This window comes from Gossypium raimondii, chromosome 9, assembly GCF_025698545.1.
Source record: "Gossypium raimondii isolate GPD5lz chromosome 9, ASM2569854v1, whole genome shotgun sequence".
Classification (NCBI taxonomy): Eukaryota; Viridiplantae; Streptophyta; class Magnoliopsida; order Malvales; family Malvaceae; genus Gossypium; species Gossypium raimondii.
The window spans coordinates 35,280,005-35,292,493 of NC_068573.1; the positions used below are offsets into that span (position 1 = coordinate 35,280,005).

General features: G+C 31.5%; 1 protein-coding gene across 2 annotated transcripts; it reads left to right on the forward strand.

Annotated features, from left to right (window-relative positions):
- Positions 1–1,865: 1,865 nt before the first annotated feature.
- LOC105799260 (BEL1-like homeodomain protein 1) lies at positions 1,866–6,730 on the forward strand. 2 transcript variants are annotated; one of them, XM_012629718.2, is made up of 5 exons: positions 1,969–2,264; positions 2,402–3,319; positions 4,901–5,274; positions 5,365–5,425; positions 5,625–6,730. In XM_012629718.2, exons 2-5 carry the CDS (start codon positions 2,435–2,437, stop codon positions 6,456–6,458), a joined length of 2,154 nt encoding a protein of 717 aa, XP_012485172.1. In that variant the 5' UTR covers positions 1,969–2,264; positions 2,402–2,434; the 3' UTR covers positions 6,459–6,730. The 2 variants fall into 2 exon arrangements, with proteins under 2 accessions (XP_012485171.1, XP_012485172.1); XM_012629717.1 differs by having other exon boundaries at positions 1,866–3,319.
- Positions 6,731–12,489: the final 5,759 nt, after the last annotated feature.

Below are 12,489 nucleotides of genomic sequence, written 5' to 3' on the forward strand. Positions count from 1 at the left end.
TTTAGATTTTAAAATTCAAATCTACTTGTTAACACCAGCAACATTTTGTTAAAAATTCTAATGTGACATTTTGAGATAAAAAGAAACTTGCATGAGAGCCATGTAACAAAGAAAATAGTAATGTAATAAACCCAAATCTAATAGAATAAATTTAATGGTGTTAATAATTGGACTTACATATTTTAAATTTAAAAATTAAGTGATTAAATTCCAAATGTATAAAAAGTTTACTTTGTTTTATCCATAAGAAACCAAAATTTTAAATTTCATTGTTTAAATTAATTCTTAATGTTAAAATATTGTATAGAATACATATTTGGAACTGTGTTAATTAGTTGAGATAATTTGTTTCAAATGGTCCTTAAGTTTTTCCCTTTTATCTATTTCTAAATGATGAAGCCCTCCTCCCAGGTAATAGGGGACTGGATCAAATTAATTTCTCCATTAATAAATGGATAAGTTTAATCTGTATACAATTAAAAGAGAATCAAATAAGTTGTAATTATAACAGTTCAATTTCAGAAAAAAAGATTTTAAAATATCAACTTAAAGGTGAGGAAAGTGATGATGCAAAATGAAAATAATTTTGGTAGCGGTCTTTTCTTAGTAAAAAGGCAGTTCTTCTTATATAATTATTGGAGAAATGAGCAGTGTGGTGTTGTTGGGCCACCTATTGATTGAAATCCAAGTCAAAGCTTTGACTCGACTTTTCTTGACTATAACTATGCTTAACTCATTTCATAGTTGGGTTTATAAATCTTCTTCTCCTCCAATTTTTAACATCACAATAAAAAATAAAAATAATGAATTTATCTTCAAGCTATATTTTTCATTAACTAAAAGAGCATATTACTTTAATTTTAAATATAAATTTTATTTATTTATATAATAAGTAAGTTTTGTTTCATGTATAAATAATATTTATGTTATTTACAAACTATTACGATGAATTTATTAGTCATTATGAAAAGAAGAAGAAAATTGAAAATTGAAGAGCACATAATATTAATTTTTACCACAGCACAATTGTTTTAATAATAATTAGGAATTCATTTATTATAATATTTAAATTATCAAAATAATTTAATTAAGATTATTATTTTATATATCTCCAATGGAATTTTTAACTATACAAGTTAAATTAAGAAATTATGTGTCTCATTTATTTATTTATTAAATTATAGAATTTAAATATATAAAACCACCTTGGGACATTATGAACTTGTTGAAACAAATAGACAAAGGTGATCATGAAATTGTGTAAATTTTTCAAAGTGCTGTTTATCTTCTACCTTTTCTATCCTTTTGTAAAATAAAGAAGAAAAACTAAGCAAATGCAAGACAAAGAGATATATAGATAGATCTTTAAAAAAAGGGCAAGCATTACCCAATGGTGACTGAATCATTTCAATCTCTAATCACCATACCTTTAACAAATCAAATTGAATCGAATCAAATTGAATCGAATCTGAATATTGTCAAGTTCGATACTTTATTCGAGCTCAAGTGAACATTTATTTTTAAGCTCGTATTCGAGCTAGACTCAATAAATATATGTTTAGGGAAATAATGTAAAGATATAAAAAGCTCGATAAAATTCGAGAATCATTCGAATCAATTATCACTAGACTGAACTCAATGATTACGGAATTGAACTCCAGTAACGTACGACATTAGTGTCTCATTTACACCCTCCGCATTGAGTTGTACATTAAGAAACCCTTTCTTTAGAAATATGGACATTTCCTCGTTTTCCAGCGGCATGCTCCACTGTTATTTTTTTCACTTTCAAAATGATCTTTTGTTGTTACCTAACACCATTAGAGCGATAAGATAATGAAAAGAAAGGGACCACAAAATATTAAAAAGTGAAATTTATTTAATTAAAATTCCCTCCAATCACAAACCAGCACAGAGCTATATTTTTGAAGGGGAAATAACCAAAAAAGAGAAAAAGAAAGGAAAAGAAAAAGTGGGTATCATTTTCTGTTGTTTTTTTGCTTTGCATCTCTTTCTCTTTCTTTTATGTATTATCAATTATCATCATATATTTATGAACTGAAAGGGAAGAAAAATAGCAAAGAAATTTGAGTCTGACAAGATCTGCAAAACTATATACAGTCATACACCTAAAAGCCTAAAAAGACATATAGTTTTTTTTTTTTTTTTGCTTCCATGATAGGCATTTAGACACAACGTGTGCTGACTCTCACAGATATGCATCTCCTCTCGTGTGTTTTTAGCCATAATTGGATTGGAATATGGTACTTTGCCTGTCTCTGCAACATCCTTTGACGGCTTTCCTTTCCCCCTCCTCAATTCTTTTCCCTTTTCATTTTTATTCTTTATCTCATCTTTTTTTCCTTTGATTTTTCTTTTTCGTTTTTGTACGACTTTTAAGATCAAATCTATCATCTCAATACCTTAGTTTGAGATGGCGACGTATTTTCATGGAAGCTCAGATTTCCAGGCTGCTTCAGCTGATGGGTTGCAAACGCTTTATCTCATGAACCCCAACTACGTTCCCTACGCTGACACACACCAACAACCATCGGCTGCCACTAACATGTTCTTCTTAAACCCCACAAGCTTACCCCAAGCACCACCGCCTAACCATCATCAGCGTTTCCTTGGTCTCCCTCTCCCAACACCATCCACCTCCATCAAACCGCTCAATTCCGACGATCCCCACCGTCCATCCCCCCTTCAAGGTGTAGTCCCCGGTTTCCACTCTAACTTATGGGGTTCAAGTGTTGATCATCAGAATTCCCCAGGAAGTAGCCATCCGCAGGTTGTGTCGGCAGCAGCTACAGGAGATAACTCTGGTGGGTCCCATGATGTTGCGTCGCAGTCGGGGTTTCAACGGCCGGTGGTGTCCCCAAGGCAAGGTTTGTCCCTGAGTCTATCATCCCAACAAGTGGGTTATAGGTCAAGCAATAATGTTGAAACAGACATACAAGGACAACCTCAAGTTCCTACTATGTCACTGGGTGAAGATGTGAGGATATCAGGGAACTCGCCGTCATCGGTTTCCGTTCTTTCGAATGGGATTTCTGGGGCTCAGAGTGTGGTTTTGGGATCAAAGTACTTGAGAGCTGCACAAGAGCTTCTTGATGAAGTCGTTAATGTGGGGAAAGGGATAAAGACGGACGTGTCTGAGGGGACCAAGGAGGAGAAGATAAAGGTGAACAAAGAATCGGTGGCTGGAGAGGGTTCAAGCGCTGGTGAAAATGGGGCTAAACGTGGAGCTGAGCTCACCACAGCTCAAAGACAGGAGCTGCAGATGAAGAAAGCTAAACTTGTCAGTATGCTTGATGAGGTTCGTTTTAATTTCCATCCTATATTTGAAAGCCAAATTTACTGCTATTAGTGAAGATTATCATTCATCTCCCAATTCATGCACAGAACAAGTTCTCCTTCTACAACCCTTTTACCTAAACCCTAATACCCATATATATATATATTTCAAGCTTTTAAACAATTTGTCTTCACAATACAAATTTTAACATTTGGTAGCATCAGAATTTTCCAAATTTAAAATAAAATTATATTATTATCACTGTTTCAAAATAATTTTCACGGAACAGATAAGTAACTTTTTACAACATAATTAAATACAAAATCTATATGAAAATTAAAACCCTGAGGTTATTTATCGTTTTTAAAAGTTAAATTTTTATAAATGGTATACAAATTTTTTAAAATTATTATTACAAATTTATAAACAGTTTTTATTTATACAATGAGTTAATTTTTATTGAATAGGTTTTACACAAGTAATTATAATTCTTCAAATAATGGTTTTAAATTTTTTTAAACACTACTAAAATATTCCTATGTTTAACAACAGTTTTAATATATATTAATGAACTTTGTCAAATAAAATATTAAAATACACATACAAATTAATAACATATTTTAAACCTTTAATTAATATTTTTCAAAAATTGTAAAAATACTGTTTATCTTTTCTAAATCTACTGAATTTTTAATTTAATTTTATATTATTATTAAATTGTTGTCTTTAAATATTTAATTCAAACCCTTTGTTTTCAAAATATAATATTAAATTACATAGTTAAATTAAAAACACTGTTTAGTGAAAAAATAAAACAATATATAAATATTGTTTAATACAATTATTTACTTTAAATCATATTTAAATTTTATTTTATTAATAAATTATTTACTTTAAAAATTGGTAAAATACTGTTGAATTTTTAAAAAATCTACTGAATTTAAAAAAAATTAACACAATTAACTTTTTTACAGATAATATTTTTTATTTAATGTTCACTAAGGAGTGAGACATCTATTTATAATAAATCAGATACTAATTATTTTAAAAAAATTGATCATAATTAATATTCCTAAAACATTATAATTTTTTAATAATTTTTAAATTATTAAAATATATTTTAATTGATCTTAATACAAGCTATAATTTTTTAGAGAAAATTTAACATTTATATTTTTTATTTTACGTTTTAAAAGGTTTTTAAATTCTATAATCAATTTTAAAAATAAATATAATATATTTTAATTTATACATTCAATTAAATTTGTGGGAAATAAAAAAACTAATTAATTGAATCTTGTTGTACCTGATAAGATATTGTTTAATACTATATGATTTGTATTTGATACACACTTACATTACATCATAAATTTTGAAAATTGAATTCACTTGAATTTATTTTCAATGATGGTTTATAAAATTATTTACACATCAAGCGATCCAAAATGTTCAACTTTGCTAAACTATTCCACTGATGTTTGGAATATTAATGTGTATGTACTTATTTTTTGCATTGTTGATCTTTAATTATAATTATGGAAATAAGTTTTTTTTTTTTTTCATGTACTTTTGTACTGATTTTCCATTTCGGCGAACATGAAGGTGGAGCAAAGATACAGACAGTACCATCATCAAATGCACATAGTAGTATCTTCGTTCGAGCAGGCAGCGGGATTGGGCGCAGCAAAATCCTACACAGCCCTTGCTTTGAAGACAATATCGAAGCAATTCAGGTGTCTGAAAGATGCAATATCAGGACAAATCAAAGCCACAAGCAAGAGTTTAGGAGAAGAGGATTGCTTAGGTGCAAAAGTGGACGGTTCGAGACTAAGGTACGTTGACCATCAGCTCCGACAACAGCGAGCGTTGCAGCAGTTGGGGATGATCCAACACAATGCTTGGAGACCCCAAAGAGGATTACCTGAACGTGCTGTTTCCGTTCTTCGTGCTTGGCTTTTCGAGCACTTCCTTCATCCGTATGTGCTACCCCTCTTACACCATCATCATCATCATCTTGTATACATTACCTTTAGCTCAAATCCCTTTTCAACTTTTTCTGTTTCCAGGTATCCTAAAGATTCAGACAAACATATGCTTGCCAAACAAACAGGGCTCACAAGAGGCCAGGTATGTGCATCCTCACTCTTCCATTTCCATATATTCGTTGGTCAAATTATGTTTTTGAAGGGTATGAATTATTTGGAGTAACTAATCACAGGGAATCAAATTATGACAAATTGAAGTGTAGAGATTAAACCCCAAATTTAATTATAGTAATTTGACCTTATGTCTTTTATTCATCGTTACGATGTAACTTGGAATGCAGGTTTCAAACTGGTTCATAAATGCTCGAGTTCGACTTTGGAAGCCAATGGTTGAAGAAATGTATTTGGAGGAAGTGAAGGAACAAGAAAGGAATGGTAGCGAAGTGAAGGCAAACAAAAGTGTGCAAAAGGAGTCAGAGTCCAGCTCTAGTGCCCATCAAGAAAATGTGTCATTTATGATGAATCAAGTTAAAGCTCAATCCCAGCCCGAGAAATCCATCAACCAGCAGCAGAATATGCCCCCTACTGAATTTTCCAACTCCACAATGGGAGGCTCCTTTCTTCCACAAACAGCCACTGCCTTCAATCTTATTGGATCATGTGACCTTGATGGCGCAGCTCAAAGAAGCCCCAAAAAGCCAAGGAGTAGCGTCAACGAGTTACAAAATTCTCCTAGTAGCATCCTTTCAATGGACATGGAAATGAAGCAAGGTGAAACAAGGGAAATCAACATGAATTTCGGAGATGAAAGGCTGCCCAAGGACAGCTACTCGTTTTTTACTGGAACTGATAATACGGGTAGTGGATTTCCCACATACAGTGCCATGGGAGATATCGGGAGGTTCGACCCCAACCAGTTGACACAAAGGTTTCATGGAAACAGTGTTTCGCTCACCCTTGGTCTTCCCCATTGTGAGAACCTGTCTCTCTCGGGGAACCACCAGAGCTTGCTATCGAACCAGAACATTCAGCTAGGAAGAAGGTTAGAATTAGGGCAAAGTGAAGTAGATTTCTGCGGGATCAACAACACTCAACAAGCTTCTCATTCCAGTACCTTTGAGATGCAAAACAGGAAAAGGTTTGCTGCACAATTGTTGCCGGATTTTGTTGCATGAAACCAAACCCAACTTCAATTCCATCGGCCCATATTCTACTTTTATTCTCCCTTCTCCAAACACTTGAGGTCTGAGAATACGCGAAAAATCAGTTTCAATTTCTATATCCTGCTTTGCTATACGGTAAAGGAAAGATGGATAGTTTATATCTAGGTAATTCGTATATATTCTTACGTAGTTTAGACATGAATTAGTAAGGTTGAGCATTGTATATCATATTGATACAATTCCATTTTATATAATATATGAATATGACTCAATCTATATTTCAACTTCGTTATTCACTTTCTTAAAAATATCACATTAATATGTTTTTTATTATTCAATATTAGAATTTAATTTAAATGATCGTGGATGAACTAGTTTAATAAAATTTCATAGTTTATATTATTTATCTTTTGTATTTATCCTCAATGAATTTTTCACGAAAAGCAAAATACATATAAAAAAATATCAACTCACTAACTATTTAGTGTTTAACTAATATTAAGTTGCATCGTGTGGTCGGGTCATTTTGCAAGAAGACAACTTATATTAGTAGCTCATTTAAGTGGTCCGTAGTCTGAAGAATAAAAATTGAGCAAATTGATTCAATAGACTATTATGTTGTCTATTAAGTCAAATTGGGGTATGAATGACTCTTAGAAAGATATATAGAGAATGGATGTGATTGTCTGCACATCGAACATGACCCAAGTTGAATTTATATCTTAGATTCATTTATTAATTTATTCAGTTGTAACGTTCATAGTGTGACTTACCTCAATCTTGAGTAAGTAATTGACTATGTGTATGTAACTTGTATATTTTGATATATTAAAAATATGAGTTCAATTGGTAATAGAGCCAAAAGTTGATATGTTGTCTATACGACTTATGTATGATATAGCTTTACTTACAATAGTGGAACTCATATTCCAATAAAAGGTAAATAATATTCTCTCATTAACATTACATGGTTGATTATAAATAAACGTGACTACAGATCGAACGAATGATTTATTTACTATGTATTAGTATTTGACTTTTCATTAAGGAAGGTGCAATGGTTATCATGAGATAAAATATGATCCGATCATATTAAATGAGCGAATTTAACCCAAAGAGATAAATGATATCTTATGAGGATAACACACATATGACAAGGTCATTAGACAAACATAATTATAAGTTGTTTTTGTAATGGTATATAATAAGGAGAGTTCAATTATGGTACTTTTAGTAGATTAACTCCATGACTATAATGTTGTAATTAATAGATGAAGAGTCAAAACTTAATTATAAATTATTAAGCCCTAGTTATATATGTTCAATCGATCCCTCCGTTAGCTCAACACAACCCTTAAAGGATTGCATTTGAATTGATACGTTGAGTGCATGGAAACAATAAAAAAAATAGATTGCATGGATCATTAGCTGGCGTGAATGATTTTCTCGCATGAGATAAGAGATGACTTAGTAGTTCATTTAATTTTTTTGAATTATTATTAAATAATCGAAGTTTAAAGTAAAAACTAAAATTAGTTAATCATCACAATTTTAAGAAAAAAAGACAATTAAATTTATTTACTTATAAATTCTAGTATTAGACTTTAATGGAATTAGAATTGGGTTGAGAAAATAATTTAATTGAGTGAATTAATTAAATTTAGGGTAAAGTACACTGACAATCACTCAAATTTGATTAAAATAAAAAAAATAGTCACTAAACTTTAGAAAATAACAAACTAATCACTAGCATTATCGAAAAGTGATAAATCTGTCACCCACGAACATTTTAGATTACAGGTCTAATGGAACAGGTGACGTAGCCAGTTAACTAGATGACGTCCACGTTGGAAATGTCTATATTAGCTTCCTTTAACCAAAAAAAGAAGAAGAAAAAGAAAAGAAGAAGAAGAAAAGAAATGGAAAAGCACAACCTGCGTTCCAACGCCTTGAAGAACAGCGTGCCCTGCAAAAGCGCCACCTCGAAGACCTCCACCGTTCTAACAGAACTACCAACAATACCTCTTATTCCTATTCTGCTAAGCCCTCATCCGAACTCCTTTTCCAGAAAATCAAAATCTCCTCCTACAAGCCTAGTATCGGTTTGCCTTACACAGTTTCCTTCGTTTCAGCTCTCAAGCCCATAGTTGCAAACTTTAAAATGCGAGTTGTTAGTGAATAACTTTTGAAGTAGATAAGTCGTTTGAAGAAATTCCTATTAGGCATTGGAACATCTCTTTTTTTATGCGCAAGGTATTTGTGTTACTACCCTGGCACATCCCAACTTAAGAATTTGCTATAGTAAGCAACTCAAGAATCGTCGTTATCTGCGATGCACTAAACTCCCTCACGAGGCACTTTTGTTTGATCGAGGGTTTTGGGCTAGAATGGACCGTAGGGAATAGAAAAAGTTGGCTGCCAAAAATGTGAAGGAGATGAGAGAAAAGTTAGAATAAAAGTCAGAGGAAGTCGCGATGCAGAGGGCTAAACTCTCTATTGTTTGGATGCCGAGAAAATCAATAGAGAAAATGAAAGAGAAAACTCAAATCAATAGTGGGTATCTCCATTTCTTCTTTTCTTCTTCTTCTTCTTCTTTTTTTTCCCAACAACTAGGGTTTTTAAATTGGGGTTCCATGTAGCTATTTAATGTCCAACGTGGCTAGTTAATGGGCCACCTCAGCTTTTTGTTACGTCTGTAATGGAAAATGTCTGTTAGTGACTGATTTGTCATTTTTTTAAAGTTTAGTGATTAAGTTGTTATTTTAATCAAAGTTGACTGACTGTCAGTGTACTTTAAATTAAATTTATTTTAATTAATAATATTTTGGGAATAGAAAAATTAGTTATTGGGTTGGATAAATTATATGAGTTGGTTTATAGATCATACAATAGATATAATTATACCAAATACAAGAATGAATCCATTTAATACATGATGGGCGACGACCCTAATGTTCCTAAAGAGGTGTGTCACCCACCTTAGTTAGTCCCAGAGGGACTGTGTGTTTGCCTCGATTAATCAATCATGAAAATGTTTGACAATTCATTCTTTCACATTGAATCGTTAACACATACATATAAGTCTTTTACCCAGTTAACCAATCATGGAAATGTAATCAGATATACATATATCCATCAATTACACCAACTATGATGTGCAAAGTGCTACAAAGTCTATGAATAATAGTTGTACTTCGGTGCATGTAAAACACGACTTATCTAACCATTCTTCAAAAAAATGTAAAGCACAATTATACTATACTCCTAACTCATGAGAAGACTTATCCAACTCATGACTTGGAACTAATAGTTGTAGTGCTAGCTCTAAAGATTTGGATGCATTGTCTTTATGGAGAAAAATGTCGCATATTTTATGACCACAAGAGCCTGAAGTATCTGCCCACTCAAAAGGAGTTGAATCTATGCCAGCAAAGATGGCTTGAACTGTTAAAAGATTTTGACTTGACTATTGAGTACCATCCAAGCAAAGTGAATGTAGTAGTCGATACCCTGAGTAGAAAGACTGCATCAACTCTGGCTTCTTTGAGAGCAAGGGTATGTTTAGGGAGTGATGGGTCAATTGTTGCTGAGTTGAGGGCACAACCCATGTTCCTTTCTCAAATCATAGAAACACAACGAAAGGAAGCGTGAGGAAACGAAATAAGGGAACGCGTAAAGTCTGGCAATAATAAGAATTTCAGGTTGGGAAAGGAAGGAGAATTATGCTTTATAGGAATGCTATATGTTCAAAAAGAGGAAAATCTCAAGCAGGAAATAGTGAAAGAAAGTCATCAAGAACCCTATTCCCTTCATTTTCGAAGAGTGAAGATGTAATGGGATCTAAGGAAATTATTTTAGTGGCTAGGAATAAAGGGAGAAATAGCAAAGTATGTGATGAAGTGCTTAACCTGTCAGAAGGTTAAGGAAGAACATCATATTCCTTTTGGAAAATTGTGCTCGTTGGAGATTCCAGAATAGAAGTGGGATAAAATCACAAGGGACTTTGTGACGGGATTGCCTGTTTGCGCATCCAAGAAGAACGTTGTCTGGGTGATAGTGAATCGACTAATAAAGTCAACTCACTTCGTGGCAGTAAGAACGAACTACTCGTTGGAGATATTGTCAGAGTGTTTAAATAGAAGCGTTGGAGTAATCGAATGGGTCAACTTGTAACTTTCCATACCTGGATCTGATGGTTGGTTCGAGCGTAGGGTGTTACATATATAACACATGTTTCATACCATATGTGTATTGCTCAAGTGATATGGGTAACAAAAGAGTTGATCTTTGCACGAGATCAATTTAGGATATTTATGTAATACCCTTTTGTCCTTTGACCATTTCTTAAAGTTTCAACTCAATATCAGCTATTTTAGAATGTTATTCATGATCATACATGATTAATATAATGAAACCTACCTATAGAACAATTGGATAGAAATGGAGGGATTCAAGGGAAGGGAATATCATTTTGGCATCTCATTTGGTTGTAATTGTTTACCTACCATTTCTGTTTTATATTATAAAAACAATTGTGAATAAAAAATTATTATATTACTTATATAAAAAATATTAGGAAAAACTTCAAATATGATTAAATTAATTTAGGGTGTTGTAGACTATTTTTACTTAAATTATAAGTTGTCATACATACCTAACCTTATAAAGAGAAGAAATAATAATATTTTAAACCTTAATTGTGGAAATATTATGCCCATTATGAGCAATCTGGAGCAAGGTTGTTTGAACCGGATGAATCGAGAGTCGGCTGAAGTATTAGTTTAGAGAAAGGTATTTAATTGGTTGATTTAGGAATCAGTATAGACTAGTTAAACTGGGTAAAAAATCGATTGAACCAGTTGAATCAAATTTTTTTATAATTTATTTAGTCAAATTGATCGAACCAATTAAATCAACGAACTAATAACTTAATTAATTCAACTAGCAATCTAATTTTAAAAACCGTCAAAGAAGTTATACTACATAAAACAAAAACCAACCCTATTAATTATTAAGGCACATGTTTTAAGGGTGCTAAGATGGCTGTCTCAAACCAACGGTTTTTACATGCTTTTATCAATTTAAAATTTAATTTTACACTTTTAATTTTAAAAATTTAATCTGTCTTACATTTTAAAATTTTGGTCTAATTAATAAAATTAATAAAATTATTTTGTTAAATTCAGATTCATTATAATATTATTTATAAATTCTGAAAAGTAAAATGACTAAATTCTTGAAAACAAAAATATAAAGATTAAATTCCAAATAATACATGGTTAATACAACACATCCAAAAGTACAACATAAGTATAAATATAAGTTTTATAAAAATATATATATAAATATATGTTTGAATAATTATAGTGTTGAAATAAATAATTAAGTTTATATACTCAGGAATCTAAAAGAATAGGAAAAAGTTATACAAAACCCTTTTACTATACCTTAAATTGCATTTTAGCCTTTTAGTAAAAGAATGGACAAATTAGTCCAAAACTATTAGTGAGCAAAATAATCCTCCGTTAAAATTTAATGTTTTTATATAAGGTATAAAAAATTTAACCCTCAAATTTTACACATTTATTCAACTTAATTATCCTCAAAAGAAAATTTTAAAACTAATAAAATTAAATATAAAAAATCAATTAAACATTTTTAAAATTTATTAAAAAGTTATTTTACTCCAAATCCCCACAACTTCCCAATTGGCCAATCCATTGACCTTTCAAATTGATTGAAGCGTGGGTCCGCTGATTGGAGACCAGAATCTTTACGTTGGGCCCGCACTTACGTGTAAAAAACGATTTTTAAGCATTATAAAAGCCTTGTGGGTCCCATCTTTGGAGAAATTTGTGATTTTTGAAATAAAAAGAATATGGTTTTCCTGTGCAATTATTGATTTATTTCTCAAATTTATTTTTTTTATTTTGATAAAAGAAATTTGGTTTGTTAAAAAAAGCAAAAAGAAAATAGTAATTAGGAGGTTGCATTTGGTGGATGTTTATGGATCATTCATCTCTAAGCATGATGATAACACTGG

What these genes read in the sequence shown, in the direction of transcription:
- LOC105799260 (XM_012629717.1), top strand. Translation starts at nt 2,435, where the DNA reads ATGGCGACGTATTTTCATGGAAGCTCAGATTTCCAGGCTGCTTCAGCT. An exon ending in TTGTCAGTATGCTTGATGAG is followed by an intron (nt 3,320 to 4,900) that starts GTTCGTTTTAAT and finishes GCGAACATGAAG; the next exon opens with GTGGAGCAAAGATACAGACA. An exon ending in CAGGGCTCACAAGAGGCCAG is followed by an intron (nt 5,426 to 5,624) that starts GTATGTGCATCC and finishes CTTGGAATGCAG; the next exon opens with GTTTCAAACTGGTTCATAAA.